Source organism: Gadus chalcogrammus, chromosome 5 (genome assembly GCF_026213295.1).
Source record: "Gadus chalcogrammus isolate NIFS_2021 chromosome 5, NIFS_Gcha_1.0, whole genome shotgun sequence".
Lineage (NCBI taxonomy): Eukaryota > Metazoa > Chordata > Actinopteri > Gadiformes > Gadidae > Gadus > Gadus chalcogrammus.
In genome coordinates this window covers 2187251-2205109 of record NC_079416.1, presented here as the reverse complement: position 1 = coordinate 2205109, position 17859 = coordinate 2187251, and the positions used below count along the sequence as shown (strand labels likewise).

General features: G+C 47.9%; 1 protein-coding gene across 1 annotated transcript in view; it reads right to left on the bottom strand.

Moving 5' to 3' along the window:
• Nucleotides 1–225: 225 nt before the first annotated feature.
• Nucleotides 226–17859, bottom strand: part of gabrb1 (gamma-aminobutyric acid type A receptor subunit beta1) — a 46687-nt gene continuing 29053 nt past the window's right edge. Inside the window, exons 7-10 of the mRNA XM_056590496.1 lie at nt 16596–16736; nt 8753–8905; nt 802–1055; nt 226–567 (exon numbers count right to left, since the gene is read on the bottom strand). Coding sequence (XP_056446471.1) covers nt 226–567; nt 802–1055; nt 8753–8905; nt 16596–16736 — 890 coding nt within the window. The remainder of the gene's footprint in view (nt 568–801; nt 1056–8752; nt 8906–16595; nt 16737–17859) is intronic.

The window sequence follows — 17859 nt, the reverse complement described above, 5'->3', positions numbered from 1 at the left end:
TTTATATATTATATATTAAATCGTATTTACATTGAAAAGACATCCAGGGGACTTGTGTGTATTCAGCAATAGAATTTATACAAACTAGTTGGATAAGTTGACCCCCTGCCCACCCCGACCCCCCAACAGACACACTTTTATTTGCGCAACACTGTACAAGGACCCAACCGACGTAAGCAAAGCGCCAGTCGGGTGTTTTTTTGTGGCCGCCTCAAGCTTTGACCTTTAGTGGACGTAGTAGAGCCAGTACACCAGGTTGAAGAACGTGAAGATGATGGGGAAGATGACGCGCGACCACTTGTCTATGGCATTGACATCCGTCAGGTCCGGGATCTTCACCTTGAGCTGCGAGGCCCTCCTCCTCAAGCGGCTCTTCTTGTGGGCCACAGGGCGGTCCAGGGCGGGCCGGCCGTACATGTCCCGGCTGGTCATGGGCTTGCGATACTGAATGCTGGCGCTGTCGTAGGAGAACATGGTGACTCGCGGGTCGTTGAGCGCCCCCATCATTTCGGCGCCGCTCATCTCGTTGGTGAGGTTGGTCAGCAGGATGTTGCCGTGGGCATCCACCTGAAAAATAAAATGCCAAGGTGCAATTTCATTTCAGGAATGTTTTGCCCCAAAACCCGACCTACCGCAAACGATTAATGAATATATTGTAACTTGAGCTTTGATTGTGATTGTAACAGTCACATTTTCTTCCTTATGATTCGTGATTCCATATGACATATTATTTGGACATGAATTATTTATCATACGATTACCCATTATGGCTTATGGATTAAGCTATATACATTCACCCACTTGCACTTTGTTGCTCTCCAGCCGGCTCTTGTTCTCATTATTGGTCTTGGCAGCCTTCTCCGCCACTTTCTTCTGCAGGTGCGGGCCCCGTCCGAAGAAGATGTAGTTGACAAACGCGTACTCCAGCAGAGCCAGGAAGACGAAGACGAAGCAGCCCATGAGGTAAATGTCGATGGCCTTGACGTAAGGAATCTTGGGCAGAGTCTCCCTCAGATGGGTGTTGATAGTGGTCATTGTCAGAACCGTCGTTATGCCTGTAAACAAACGACGAGATGGGTGAGCAAGAGGGAGTCTTCCTCCATGAACACACACAGGTTACACAGCACACAACATCAAATGGCAGTCTATCTTTACTTTTCCGTGTAATCAATCTTGGTTTGCCAATGCTAACATCAGTCAATCAACAAGTGCAAGTGGCATAAATGAACAGCCCCTTCATTTTAATTTCATCATTGCAACGCTCCCTCTGCCTCCCTTCATCCTACAGATTGTAGGGCGGCGCATAGACGGCGTAGTATACCCCGGGTTAGTCTGCCTCCTTGCAGCGTCGCCGTGTGCTTCATGAGTGGGCTTGGGACTCGTCACATGAGGCCGCATCATGTATGGCCTTGTGTACCAGTCCCCTAGACCCTGACTTTTCCATGCTCCCTCCCTACTGTTGGCTATAAGGAGAAGCAGGAGCAGCCCTTTACGGTCGTGGCACAGCCCTCTATCGCCTGGTCGCTTAGGCCTGCCCTGCAGTGGTATTTTCTGATTGCAGACGAGCAATACCATCACACATGATGTGAAGATGGGCCGGACAGTTTGTTCTCAGCGATCTGCTCGCCCTCTCTCTGAGCACTATGCGTGGAGAGAGTGAGGCGTTTACCAACATGGTTTGATCGCTGAGATGGGGACCTCCCATTCAGCTCCCATTAGCTTCACCGTCCCCTACTCTTTTTGTGGTTGGTGGAGACTATGTTGCAGGAACCCGTTGCGAGCATGGTTTTGCAGCGGAGGTGGCTCGTCTCTTGGGAGAAGAGCACATTCTGGATCTTGCGTTTTCAACTCATCAGTTGTTATGCAGAAAATCACCCCCAGAGTTTGACCGCACTGTCAATCATGATCCTGTTGGGGCTGATGGCAGCTGCCCACCCCGTGGTTCCCCTGTGCCTGATCTTTTTACACAGACTACAGCGTTGGCTTGCTCGTCAGAGGTTGGTTTCCAGGCGACACAGGCCAACCTACACTTCTCAGGGGGGCACTATGCCTATGTTCCCCTCAGCATAGTGCCATGTTACGTGGTTGTCTTCACGGGCGCCTTGTTGGCGGGTAGGGGAGGCCCCACTGCACACATAAATTTGCTAGAGCTCCCCTGATGCGCAGCCACTATGTTCTGATCAAGACGGACAGTGGTCGGTGGCGGCTTACATAAACCAACCTGTCGCTCCTCGGCACCTCCATCGAGAAGTGGTCGAGCTCTGGCTTTGGGCTGATCTGAATCTGCCCAGCCTAAGAGCCCTTGCATAACGCGGTTGCCCAGCACCTCAGGGTTGACCTCATGTCACACACCAGTCCCCACCGAGACGGGAGGCGGTTACATCCCGGTGGACCTTTTCGCGTCCAGAGAGAACACCCACTGCAGGCTGTGTTGCTCTACCCCCAACAGTATCCTCCCTGCTGGGGGTAGACGCGACGGCGCACACACCTTTGCCGTGGGCTCTCTTGTCTGCGTTCCCGCTGCTTCAACTGATCCATCTTCTTTTTGGGACCTGTTCAGACAGGAGGATCTGTGCCTCATTCTGGTGGTCCCAGAGAGCCGTCCGCTCTAGGGTTTTTCAGAGCTCGCATTGGTCTGACTGGCACCGGCCACGGCGCATGGGATGGATGTGCAAAATGTGAAAATGTGAAAATGCTTGACCACGTTCCATTACACAAAACAGTTGTTTGTGTGTTAAAGCGATGCTGCCATGGGCCGCTACACTCCGCTCTACACAGGGTGTGGCCGTTTCGAAGGCTCTACTCTAGGGCTTTTTCGGTGGAGGACATTTGAGCGGCTGCGTCATGGTCATCCCTGGCGTCTTTAATATCCTGTCCTCTAACCATTTATAATGGATGTAACCCTTGTCTTTTATATGAAAAAAATACTACAAGGCATTTATTGAGAAGTGAATTTGTTTGCTTGTGTGGACCTTTTCCAATAGTCGCTATCATAAGTCGACAGATTTGCACATTTGTGTGTTCACCGGCAAACTTTAGATTCTTCGTTGCTTTTCGAAGCCTCGCTGCTCTGTTCATTGTGACGCCTGCCAGCGGTTCCTCCTACCGCCTCTCGCTGGGAGCGGACGTATGCGGGGGCCTCGTTGCTCGCCACAGTTGGCAGCTTGGGTCTTCCTAGCTTCGCCTCCAGTGGTGGCGGACGTAGAAGACGCATTGTTGCTCTCCATGCCAGTTTTTCCTGGATCCTATGAAATACGGGTTGAGTCAGAGGTTACAGACTCACTCTATTCTGCTGATCATTGCTTTGCGTGTTTTTCTGAGAATTTTGTGTTTTTTATTTAGCTGTTGTGTTTTGCACAACCTCCTATTGAGTCTGATGTGCCCTGAGACATTGGTCCCTGAGACATTGGTCCCTGAGACATTGGTCCCTGAGACTGGGGTCCCTGAGACATTGCTCCCTGAGACATTGGTCCCTGAGACTGGGGTCCCTGAGACTGGGGTCCCTGAGACTGGGGTCCCTGAGTCGTGGGTCCCTGAGACATTGGTCCCTGAGTCGGGGATCCCTGAGACATTGGTCCCTGAGACATTGGTCCCTGAGACATTGGTCCCTGAGTCGGGGGTCCTTGAGTTGGGGGTCCCTGAGACTAACCCTAGCTCTATGATCGTAAGCGTAGCGTCTAGTTTCCCACCTGCTGTTCCTTCCAATTAGTGAAAGTATAGCATGGCGGACGAATTCTGCTGTGCGCCGCGTTATACTGTATACACGGTGCCGTGGGAAATTTTTGATTGGTGCAGTGCTGTAATGTTCATGCACGGGACAAGGCCATACGGCGAAGGCTCGACGGCTACGCCTACAACAAAAGAACTAGAGTTAGACTAACATAACTATTGTTCTTATTTGTGAGGCTGACTGAGCAGTGAGCACAGCGTAAGCTGAACTAGCTACACTCTCAGAGCGAAGCTCTGAGAGTGTAGATCCTCCCGGGCAAACAAAAATATGCTTCACATATTGCAGGTTCCAAAAAGAAAACCAAAGAGAAGAATCATTATTATTAACCTAGTCAGCAAGGTAAAAAGAAAACGCATCAAATACAAAGTAGTGTCGTAGCTCTAATATAACGTAAACAATATTCTAAAATAAATGTAAGTATATTTTATTCATTAAATGTTTTATAGAGATTGCAGAGAGGCTTGACATATTAACATTATTTTTGATTTGAACATTTTCGATTTGAAATTTTTTTGTCTTTTTTTCAGGGGGAATTTCGAGGTTTTCAGTTGCAAAGGTTTTTTTTGGAGAGAAATGCTGAATAAATGCATCATATTTTCGAACTGAAAATAATAGTTTGGATAATCGTGATTTCAATATTGACCAAAGCAATGATTATGATTTTTTCCATAATCGAGCAGCCCTAGTACTACTTTCTGCTTCTATTTCATTTCATAACGTAATATAGAGAATATATTATTTGTATATTAAAAACCAATCAAAGCCACGTTTATGATCATAACTGACCATTTGACAATGTTTTTTTTTTTTTTTTTGAAAGAAAATAATTGATTCATCATTTGTAGGAAATAAATAACACTATTTGTACTACTATATCGGATGGGGATTAGACAAACCTTGATAACCCTAACCATAAACTAGAAGCAGACCAAGGCGTTCAAGTATCGCAAAACCTCTCAAGCACCTTTTACCAATAAAGGTGTCATTCCACGAGAAACCGTTTAATCTTGTTCCTTTTGAAATACGATAGGTCACCCAGGGTTGCATATGTATGCTGAACATGAAAATGTTCTTCTACTGCGATTGCCTTCATTAGCAAATGAAAAAAAATAGACGCATGGTCAAGCGAATGAGCGAATTAGAAAAGCCTCACCAACTGGCGTCAGTTGGTCAATTAGTATTCATGGCCTCGCACACCTTGGCTTGCGACGGCCCATGGGAAGACTGTATTGATTTGGCGGCCAGGTGACACAGAGCCCATCTCGGCGTGTAGGAGGTAACAGCATGGTGCTTACGTTGCGGAACAAGCTTGTGCCTGTGCTATTTGTGGCGATAACAAATCAACGTTGCATCTCTTGGTTTTGGACATTCATTCACCGTGACTGCGGCTCCTGGTTTCACGTGTCCGCGGCCGGGGCACGGTGGGAGTCGTGGCTGCTGGGAGTGCCCGGGTGGGAGTGCCCGGGCAACGTGACCGTGCAATGCGGTCACGGTGTCCGGGCCGCGGTCACAGTTCCTGGGCACCGTGATGCACGTGCCCCGTGAGTGCCCTGGCTCTTTCTCTCTCTCTCTCTCTCTCTCTCTCTCTCTCTCTCTCTCTCTTTCTCTCTCTTCTCTCTCTCTCTCTCTCTCTCTCTCTCTCTCTCTCTCTCTCTCTCTCTCTCTCTCTCTCTCTCTCTCTCTCTCTCTCTTTCACTCTCTCTGTCCCTGTCTCTCTCTCGCCCTCTCTCACTCTCTCCCTCTACATCTCCCTCTCTCTACATCTGCCTCTCTGGAAGTTGAATTGGTTTTATTACTGTGACAGTGCTGTTGGCGAATCAGAGGCGAGACATTTGCATGTCATGAATATTCACGAGTAGGAGACAAAATCATGTCGTTCCTCCCCGCCCACCCCCTCCACCACACTAGAACAGCGTGAAACAGGAGCACCAGAGCATTTTTTTCACCAAAACCGACTCACAGGGCATTCATTGCTACTAGTGACCACCGCAAAATTAATGAAAAAAAGATGCAATGACACCTTTAACATCTCAAGACAGACTATCCCTTCTCATTGGGTTGAACTCCAGTGCTAATACTCTGGTGCCCCAATAATCCATCCAGTTGATAATTCCTTAGCTGCCACCATAGCGATTGCTACCACCTGAACGTTAAACCCTAAACTGAGCCTATCCTTCAGTCTTGTATTGGCTACTAATGAAAATACAGGTAGGTTAGATTGTTGGCGTGATTACTCAGGCTGATTGCCTTGCACTTCCTCCTCAAGGTAAAATAGTCCAAACATTAATCAGAAGAAATGGGGTAAGAGAACATGAAGTACCTTACCAAATGTATTTGATGGTTAAGTGGATATAACGTCAAATGTAAGAATATTTTGAAAATTATTATAAAACTAAATAGGTAAGTTGAATGCCTGACCCAATTTTGACAAGCCTGAACCCCTATTTACTTTTATTTACCATGGTAACGTTGACTCCCTGAAATGTTTGGTATAGATCAGTGGGATAATATCAATAGGTTTAATTTGCAAGTAACTGAACTTGAAAGCAGTTTAAGGCCCAATTGCATTCATGTTGTGTTCAAACATTACTGCTGTTACTGTGACTTGCAGGTATATCATCAAGTGACAGATCAAGCATGGGGTCTGCACGTGCCAATGGTGGAAAGAGTGGGGACACATCATCCCTGTCCCTGTAAACATCAAGCATTCAACGCAAGACGCTTCATGACGTGAAGCACACACTAGAGACCAGCAGACTTGTGCTGCGACTCCAATGAAAACAACAAACAACCATAACAGTTGACCTTGAAAATGTGAATGCAGAGCTCTTTATAGAAAGACTGTGTGATTCAGCTAAGATGGTTGCAATGAGTAAAGGCTGACCATGTAAAAGGCTCTCACATCTAATTAGCATTTAGGATGCACACAGTGATTCAGAGGGAAGGCTTTGTCAATTGGTCAAAAAGACCCTTGAGGCTGAGGTCATATACTTGAACACAAAATTCCAAACCACTCAGAGTATGTGTGTGTGTGCTTGTGTGTGTGTGTGTCGTTTTGTGTGCTTGTGTGTGTTTGTGTGTGTGTATGAATGTGTGTGTGTGTGTGTGTGTGTGTGTGTGTGTGTGTGTGTGTGTGTGTGTGTGTGTGTGTGTGTGTGTGTGTGTGTGTGTGTGTGTGTGTGTGTGTGTGTGTGTGTGTGTGTGTGTGTGTGTTGCACATGCTCATTCCCAGAAGCGTCCATTGTATATATTTGCACTCTAACTAATGAAAGGATAATTCTTAACCTGAAACTCACATTTTCAGAAGAATGGTGATTCTGAGTCTAGGCCAAAAAGTAAAATCTGTATTAGAGGGATGTAAAGCTATTTTCATAATTTCTCTCTGTAGCAATTGTTCGGTTGTTGTTATATTGTTATTATGATGCAATTCATATTATTCTCTTTATTATTATTACATCTGCTGTTTCAAACTTTTTTGTGAAATTCTTTGCAGTGCTTGGTAGCCAAATATTGCACATATGATTGTGACATTTATATTATAATTTGTTCAATTGAATTCAGGAAAATATTTAGAACATATTGTATATCATGTTATTCACAGAGGGAAAAATATAGTGGAGGGCATGGTTAGTCAACTAAACTTATAACAGGTCAGGGTTAAGTAGGAATGAACCCAAGTTTTCATTGCCATTTTGAGTAAAGTTAGACCATGCAAGACCCTCCATGTTCCCCATACAGATTTTTCCATCAGCATAACTCCCTAATGTCCTTATCGCCTTCGAGCTGACACAAATTAAAATGCCTTAGAAATTGAAGTTGTTTAGATACAATGATTGCATTAGATTGGCACATTAGCCAAATGAGTGACTGGTGTATTACTGACTGACCCACTTCCTTAATGAATGTTATGACTGATAGCACCGTTCAATTCAAACGTTTCTGTGTGTCAAATATGAATGCACCACTTTGCACGAGGATAGCCAAAAAGTTTTCTGTCACTTAGGCCAAGCCACAACTTGAACTGCACTTGTGTGGAATTTGTCGAAATATACCTACCAAAACATATGAAATCATGCGATTATTTTCCTTCCTTATAAGTTACTCAGGAATGTCAATGAGTGTCACAAAACCAGCCTTTTATTTTCCTTTTATTTTCCAGCCTTTTATTTGGGCAAGGGCAGCTAAGTGAGCAGGGGTTGAGAGAGTATTGAAAATCTTTAGTACAGTACAAGTACCAATCAACTCCCCTCAAGTATGGGTGAAAATTACCATTTGAGAAACCTACTCAACTTAAAGTAAAGAATTCCCTGGTTAATAAATGATTCAAAGTAAACGTTAGTTTCCAGTTGAATGTTTTCCTATTTGATCAACAAAACCCAATTTTTTTTAATGAAGTAGAGAATATAGGCTATTTAAACAATTACGTATTGCAACTGAGAATTGAACTATCTCCTGCTCTCTGCTCTTCCGTCACATACCCTTTTCTTGATCAATTTCCCCATCGGTCCTAAAGTGAAAATAATTAAAGGGGACATATTATTGCAACAGGTGTGATTGTGATTAGCCTTACAAGCCGTTTTGAAAATCTTTCCCATATGACATCACTAGGGGGCTTGTCCATCTAGATCTGTGCTGGATAGATGAGCAACTTTTATGTCAGTCCACTGGGTAGGCTGGTAGACTGATCTATCAAGCACAGATCTAGGTGGACACGCCCACTAGTGATGTCATATGGGGCCGATTTTCGAAATGGCCTGTAAGGCTAATCACACTCACACCTGGTGGCATAATATGTCCCCCTTAAAAGACTTAAAAACCAAACCACATTGACATCCCAACTTCTTCCCAATCCCAATATGCCATATTTACATGTTGCAGTAGAGGTGCTCGGTGCTTGACGTGTTAGTAAGTAGGAGTTAGTTAGTTACTAGGAATGCACCCCTTATATTGTTTTAACGAGTCACTACAGTCCTAACGCCTTCATCCTTTTGAAAAAGCACAAAGATCATAGCAATTACGAACCCAAGGCCACTCTGGCAGCCGAGGCGTCGTAGTTGATCCAGAAGGAGACCCAGGACAGGATGGTGATCAGGGTGGAGGGCATGTACGTCTGCAAGATGAAGTATCCAATGTTTCTCTTCAGCTTGAAGCTCAGTGACAACCGCGGGTAGGAACCTGTGAAGGTAACATCCAGCATACAGTCAAGACCCAATCTGGAGACACACTACAGTAACATCCAGGATACAGTCAAGACCCAATCTGAAGACACACTACAGTGACATCCAGCATACAGTCAAGACCCAATCTGGAGACACACTACAGTAACATCCAGGATACAGTCAAGACCCAATCTGAAGACACACTACAGTGACATCCAGCATACAGTCAAGACGCAATCTGGAGACACACTACAGTGACATCCAGCATACAGTCAAGACCCAATCTGGAGACACACTACAGTGACATCCAGCATACAGTCAAGATCCAATCTGGAGACACACTACAGTGACATCCAGCATACAGTCAAGACGCAATCTGGAGACACACTACAGTGACATCCAGCATACAGTCAAGACCCAATCTGGAGACACACTACAGTGACATCCAGCATACAGTCAAGATCCAATCTGGAGACACACTACAGTAACATCCAGCATACAGTCAAGACCCAATATGAAGACACACTACAGTGACATCCAGCATACAGTCAAGACCCAATATGAAGACACACTACAGTGGCATCCAGCATACAGTCAAGACCAGGGCTTGAAAACAAAATTATTTTTCAATCGTTCCGCTCCGAACGTAACCTGTATATTTAACATTTTCGTTCTTGCGTTCCACCACCAACATATCGTTCCTGAACCGTTTCGGAAAGTAAAATAACGTTCGTTCTTAACGTTCCGGCAGTGTTATTGGGCCTAGTCTATTTTTGTGGTCGATAAAAGGGTGACCAGATGTGTCGCTTTGTGCGGGACAGTCCCGCATTACCATTACTTTGTACACGTCCCGCAAATTGAGACGTTGTCCCGTTATTGACAGTCAGACTCACTTTTTTAAATAAGTGTTTTATAATCTGGCATTTATCAAATAGCTGTGTGTAGACAGCAGTGAGGGCTGTCATCAGGGAGCGGGCGGGCTGTCTGATCATGTCAATGAAACTTGGACGCGGACGCAGGTTAAGGGCACGCCCACCAACAAGAAACAATGCAAAGGCGATATAGTGGACTTGGTTAATTTAGCTCACGTTACCTTTGTCGAAGATAGAGCTATGTGCAACTGTTGCTTCCAAATCGCCTCTCGCCAGGGTGGTGGTGGGAATTTGTGACAACTGAGCTTAGCGGGCGGCGAAGTGAACGCGGAAGTGACCGGAAATATTTATATTTTTTCACGAAATAGGCTATGCTTTTGTGAAATTTTATAGGCTATATAGAGAACGAAAAAAAACGGTTTTGGGGATTTCAGAATAACGTTTCTGTTCCGGAACAGTTAAATTCCGTTCGTTTTCGGTTTTCGTTTTCGTTCCTTGAACCGGTTCGGAGCCCTGGTCAAGACCCAATCTGGAGACACACTACAGTAAAATCCAGCATACAGTCAAGACCCAATCTGGAGACACACTACAGTGACATCCAGCAAAGGGGCTCACTGCAGAAGACTGGTTCAGAAGATTATCATTATTATACAATTATTATCTTAATAACATAGTGTGTGCTTACACTTTGCTATATAAACAAACTAGAGTAGGACCCTGTAAGGATCCGGGACTACATGGATCCCACCTTAAGAGGGTGGTGTCAGAGGCTATAAAACACACTGAGCTGCTCTGCTTTCTGCTGTGCTCTGTCCATCCCGCTGTCCAGTCTTTGCACTACCAGAAGTTTATTCTGCCTTCAACTCCCCCAGTCTACAGTCCACGTACCCATCCCTCTCTAACACCTTAGAGGAATGCATTTTCTGGTTCAGACACAGCTTCAGGTCCTTGTTGTTTTCATGTGTCACAGACACGCTACAGTTGTTCTTTCTTATATCCACAGCCTTAGAAATGACTATCTGTAAGGTGCAGAAAGCTTGCCTTTTCATGCTTTAACACCATCAGTGACTCAGGGGTGACGTGAGTGCAGAGTTTACCTCCGGCCACTAGGGGATAGTGTTGTATTGCAGACCGCTGACCGGCTGAGTTGGCGGTCTACCTTGTTGTGTTCGCTAGCATTGCAGACGTTCCCGTTGCATAGCATGTTGAGCTGCTGGCATGATTCATGTGAGTCTTTCCTGATCAATACAATTGTTATTGTTAGATACTTGAGATATTTATGTGTGTATGCATTTATGTGCATGTAGGAATTACTGTTGTTATTACGTTTGTAGCTTACATTGTTATTGTGTGTGATTGCTGCAGGACTTCTTCATCGTTGTCATTAAATCCAAACTCTGACATCGAGGAGTGTATTTCTTCATGAAGAAGTCATGGTTGTCGTTGGATGTACTGCTCCTGGCTGCGCTTTCGAGACCGGAGATGTGTCTGAAGCACTCGCCATTGCGCTGTTGACGAATCACGGACTTGTCCATCGGAACCCGCCGGCCCAGATCCCGACTCTGCATGGTCCGAAACTTGATCGGCCTAAGGTCGATGTTGGCGTGATGATAGAGGAATGGAACGTTTTCATCCGTCGCTGGGACGTCTTTCGCACCGGCTCAGGCGTCGGGGCTGCCCACGCCCCTTTCCAGTTATTTCAGTGCGCTGGGCCTGAACTTGGAGATAGCATGTTGAAGGCCAATCCCAACATCACCTCCGGACCCCTGGTGGATCTGATCGCTGCCATGCGTTCACTAGCTGTCATTCCGGTTGCCACATGTGTCCTGCGCACCGAGAAGCTTTAGCTGCACCAGGAACGTGATGAAGCATTCCGTGCCTTCACCGCCAGGGTGCGAGGGAAGGCGGAGACATGCGTCTAGGTTGCGGTATGCGAGTGTGGCAAGGATGTGGACTATACCGACCATATCATCCGTGATGTTCTGATCAACGGGATTTACGACTCAGACATACGCCGCGAGACACTGGGGATATCTGACATTCTGCAAAACCAGTGAACGATGTAATTGCAGTCGTTGAAAACAAGGAAATGGCCCGCAATGCTCTCCCGTCGTCCACTATATCAGCCATGTCGTCATTCCAGCGCCTACGGAGAGATCAACAGACGGGCCCCGTCCCGACCCCAGCCCCAACAGACAGGGCTAGGCAAGCCTCGTGCCTGGGCTGTAAAAGCACCTTTAAGGTCTTCACGGAGGGATCACGCGGTTGGAATACCAAGCCTCACCAGATTTGTGTCGGTTGCTACAGGGCCCGCCGACACAACAGCCATCAAACGACGGTCAGCAGGCTGCCATGGAATCGGTGCCGATCTCCCAGATTTCATCGGTTCAACTCAAAGCACGCCCTGGCCGACGCTGCGGGGGCCGTCGCCGCACTCGGATGACACACAGCACTATCGGTGGCTCGGGCTCGGGCACCACATCCCATCAGGCTCGGGCACCACATTTTCTCCAGGGGGGAATGGAGGCGGGCCAAGCTAAGTGACCACCCCCCAGTCTTAATCACCATCTCGGTCGACAGGTCAGTCGGGCCGCGGGGCAGCATCAACCACCGAGGCTCAGACAATGAGGTGAGCATATCCGCGATCGCAGACACTGGCGCACAATCTGATCTGTGGTCTCTTGAGGAGTTCCTCACCTGCGGATTCTCGCGTGATGACCTGCGTCCTGTCAATCTTAGCCTGTCAGCTGCCAACCGCTCCCCCATAGCCATTGAGGGAGCATTCTTCGCTAGGCTCTCAACAGCCCCCAGCGACAGTGGTGTTACGTCCTGCCGCTCGATGGTGTACGTGAGCAGCTCAGTTCGAGCGATGTACCTCTCCTACGAGTCACTGCTTAACCTCGGCCTCTTCCCTGCGGACTTCCCATCAGGTAACAGTGGAGGACCCAGAGACGAGCATGGCCCTGGCGCACGTGACATACCAATCAAGCCCTTGTTTGTGAATGCTACGAGGTCTGCCGACAGTGGCTGCACAGACCAGGGTAATCCCCAGGACGCTCAGCGCTCATGCCCCAAGCGTACAGCCCCTCCCCCACGGCCTCAGGCGTTACCGTTCCCCTGCTCACCGGAGAACAATGGTTGGATGAAAGATTGGCTACTAGAGAGATACGCCTCATTCACATTCCACACTTGCCCTCATCAGGCTTTGCCTTGCATGGAGGGGCCCCCTATCGAAATGCACGTGGACCCAGCAGCCACACCGAAAGCATGCCACACCGCGGCTAATGCGCCTTTGCACTGGCAGCAGAAAGTCTACAACGACCTCCTTCGGGACGAAGCCCTGGGAGTCATTGAACGTGTGCCATACGGTGAGCCAGTGACATGGTGCCATTGTATGTTAGTCACAAGGAAGCACGATGGCTCCCCCCGCAGGACCGTGGACCTCTCACCTCTTAACAAGTTCTGCCAACGTGAAACCTTCGCCACTGAATCCCCATTCCACCTTGCACGTCGCATCCCGGGGGACACCTGGAAAACCATCACGGATGCCTGGAACGGCTACCATAGTGTGCCCCTGCGTGTGTCGGACCGTCGTCTGACCACCTTTGTCACGCCCTTCGGCCGCTGGCGCTACATCAGGGCGCCGCAAGGTTTCCTGTCATCTGGGGACGGCTACAACCGTCGTTTTGACGCCATCCTCTCGGACTTCGAGCGCAAGAAACGTTGTGTGGATGACACTATCCACTATGACGCTGACCTGGAGCATCACTGGTGGAGGACCATCGATTTCCTGAAACGTGTCGGCCGGTCGGGCATTGTGTTGAACCCAGATAAGTTTCAATTTGCGGAGAGGTGCGTAGACTTTGCTGGGTTCAGGATGTCAGAAGCCACCATAGAGCCGCTTCCGAAGTACTTGGACGCCATCCGGGACTTCCCCACCCCGGACTCCACGATGGATATCAGAAGCTGGTTTGGCCTGGTCAACCAGGTGGCGAACTACGCCCAGTTGCGCGACACTATGGCACTATTTAAGCTGTTCCTCAGCCCACGCTGTAAATTCTCATGGTCCCCTGAATTGGAGGAAGCCTTCCAAACATCCAAACAGGCAATAATTGGGGCCATCCGTGAGGGCGTGGAGATCTACGACATGCGGAGGCGCACCTGCCTCCGCCCTGACTGGTCCAGGCGTGGCATTGGCTACTTCCTGCTCCAACAACATTGTAGCTGCACTTCGGGCATACCTGACTGTTGCCCAGGAGGATGGAGGATCACCCTCGCCGGTTCGCGGTTCCTATCCTCGGCGGAGCAACGCTATGCGGCCATCGAAGGAGAGGCCCTGGCCGTGGCCTGGGGCCTGGAGCAGACGCGATACTTCACGCAAGGATGTGACAACCTCGTCGTGGTCACCGACCACAAGCCCCTTGTGAAGATCTTCGGCGACCGCACACTAGATGAGATAACAAACTCACGCCTGTTCAGACTCAAGCAGCGTACCCTCCGATGGCGCTTTGACATTGTGTACCTACCTGGCAAGAGCAACCATGCTGCTGATGCGACTTCGAGGCATCCTTCCCTCTCGGGCTCTGCGAACGGCCTCTCATTGGGATCGCCTAGCGTACCTGACACTGTAGAATCCACACTTATGGCTTCCATCCGCGACAATGCCCATGAACTAGGAGCCATCTCATGGTCCCTTCTCGCACGAGAGACGGCAGCTGATGCGTGCCTCGGCCACCTTCTGTCCCTGATCGAGCATGAGGGTAGGGTTGATGTTAATGACCCTGCCCTAGCGAGTCTGTCACCAGTCTGTGGGTCAATCTACGCGCAGGATGGCGTCCTCCTATATCACGGCCGTGTCATGGTTTCACCGTCCCTCCGTGAAGGAGTCTTTCGGCACCTCCATGCCGCCCACCAAGGAGCTTCTGCGATGAGGCAGCACGCCCGTGCCATAGTCTTCTGGTCCGGGATGTCGAGGGACATCCGAGCCACCAGGTATGGATGTTCAGACTGTAACCGCAATGCTCCGTCACAGGCATGCACGCCGCCCCTACCATCCTCACCGCCATCTACCCCGTTTGAGGCGGTGTTTGCTGACTTCTTTGATTATGGAGGCCGCCACTACCTGGTTGTCGGTGATCGACTCTCGGGCTGGGTGGAGGTCCTCTGCTCCACAGCAGGCACTGATCTGGGAGGCTCGGCTGGCTTGGTTCGCCACCTGCGCACGTTCTTTGCCACCTTTGGCGTGCCGGAGGAACTTTCGAGCGATGGTGGTCCAGAGTTCAAAGCTAGCAGAGGACTTCCTCCGATTATGGCACGTCAAACATCGCGTGTCCTCGGTTGGTTTTCCCCAGTCGAATGGGAGGGCGGAAATGCGGTGAAGACTGCTAAGCGTCTTCTGGTGTCCAACACTGGCCCAACTGGCGGTCTTGATCATGATTGTTTTTTGCGTGCCATGTTGCAGTTCCGCAACACACCTGACCCCGACTGCAACCTCTCACCGGCGCAGATTATATTTGGTTGTCCCCTTCGAGACTCTTTTTCTTTCGTCAACAGGCTAGAAAAGTTCTCGAAACCCTCATATCCGACCGCTCTGGCGCCAGGCATGGGCCGTGAAGGGGGACGCCCTTCGGACCCGGATGTCCCGCACCACTGAGTCTTTGAGGGCTCACTCGAGACCGCTCCGCCCATTGGTACTTGGTGAGACAGTATTCCTCCAGAATCAGCAGGGCCCGAGTCCACACAAGTGGGATCGGTCAGGGTTCGTGGTGGAGTCACTGGGTCACGATCAGTATCGGGTTAGGGTTGACGGGTCGGGGCGCCTGACTTTTCGCAACCGGCGATTCCTTCACAGCTACACTCAGCCACCCCCTACGCCCGGCAGCAGCCAGCTGCCCCGGGGTGTCGTTCCTCAGGCAGCAGACGGACCCCGTGACGCGGCTTTGGACACCTCCCCGCCGGAGCCCCCTGGTGAGGCATCCTCTGGTCTCGGGGCCCGGGATGTCCCCGTTCCTACGGGCGTCGACCCAGTCGCCCCATCTTGGACAGCCGTTCCGCGCGAGGAGGCCACCCAGACGCTACGAGCCCGAGACGGGCCGTTGGATACAGGACTGAGTCCGTTAACCTATTCCCGTTCATAGCTTTCCGGACTGGGGGGGATGCAGAGGTTACCTCCGGCCACTAGGGGATAGTGTTGTATTGCAGACCGCTGACCGGCTGAGTTGGCGGTCTACCTTGTTGTGTTCACTAGCATTGCAGACGTTCCCGTTGCATAGCATGTTGAGCTGCTGGCATGATTTATGTGAGTCTTTCCTGATCAATACAATTGTTATTGTTAGATACTTGAGATGCTTATGTGTGTATGCATTTATGTGCATGTAGGAAATACTGTTGTTATTACGTTTGTAGCTTACATTGTTATTGCGTGTGATTGCTGCAGGACTTCTTCATCGTTGTCATTAAATCCAAACTCTGACAACGAGGAGTGAGTCATAGAGAGTTCATTGATTCCACGTACATCATGTGCTTGGCTGTAGGGTACCCCATGCCTACAAGTCTTTCTTTATTTTGTTCCCAATGATTCCTCCCTGCTTCCCTGTACTCCTTTAGCTCCACAGGAAACCTGTGTGAAGCTCAACAAAGACACCAAGGAGCATTCCTCAGACTAAGCAAGTAGCAGTTGCAGGCTCATGATTTGGAACAGTAAAAACACATGAGTCACTCTGACAAATTAATTAAATTTTCCGCCATGACAGTTGACATCTTTCCAAGGAACATAAAGAAAATGTGTTTTATCCTTTATGATCATTTTGAAATCACTATATACATTTCAGTTACCTGTAGCAAACACTGCTTTCTTGGAGAGCGTTTGATAGTCCATAATGGAAAACTGGGGAAGTTCGATGTTCTCCACCCCCGTGACCGACCCCGAACTCCCTCCTTGCCAGTAGAACTCAATGTCATCAGTGGTGTATCCATCTGTACGAGCACATGTCACAGGAATAATTCAGCCTATATGGGCTACCTTCAAACGCTAATAAAGAGATTTGAGAATACACTGACATTTTTATATTTACACTCTGATAAATGTTGGTCTAAATTGTTGATATTATGCATACAAATTGTGAATAATAAAACAAGGTTAGTTAAATAGAAGGTATTAGCATCTTTATAATAATATTATTTCCGGGTGTTGTGGATAATTCCAATAGGGGAGCCTTTCAGTGCTGAAAGGCTGCATGCATATTTCCTTTTACATCCGTGCTATTTCGTAACGGCAACATGGATCTTATAGATTAATATTTAAACAATTTTATATTTGACATTTTTCACTACTAGTATACAGATACTAAGTTTAATGTCAAATGCCTTCTTTGATAAGATTGTTCAAATACATTTAACATTACATTCAAATCAAGTGAAAGGAAGGTTCACATGCCGTTAACACCCAGTGCCCTTCCCTTCAGACTTTGGATTCAGTGAAGTCTGTTTTGTGAGAGCACTGTATAGTTATATCTATTGTCTGCGAAATGTTACTGAGCAAGGGAAATATTTGATTAAAAAGCATCAACTAACCAGTATAAAAAGTACAGTAACATCATTTGAACATAATTTCATAGTAAATGAAATCCTTGGAAGTTAAAGCAAAGCTTTGCTGATTAGCATATCTTAACAACTGACTATTGACTAATCTAAAGTCTACATTTCAACAAACATTGCCCAAAAAATGTACTCTAGATGGTACAGTGATATAAGGTAGGGGCCATTCCAGCTCTAGATGGTACAGTGATATAAGGTAGGGGACCGTTCTGGTTTGGGAAAGTTCTTAATCGGTGTTTAATCGCCGCAGCATGCTATGAATCTCTCAGATGCTTTGCCGTTTCTCAAATAAAGTACAAGTACAATTGAGATTTTCAGTCTATCTTCACATAGAATTTAACACAGTGTGATGATATTCCAGGGGGAACATCAATGCTTTGTTGTTAAGCTCCAATTTGGAGTACACTGGGCAGAGATTCTTTGTTAAGACCTTGAAGAACAGCCTTGACTTTGCAGGCAGGTACTATCTATTATTTAGCTGCAGCAATCTGGAGACATTTAG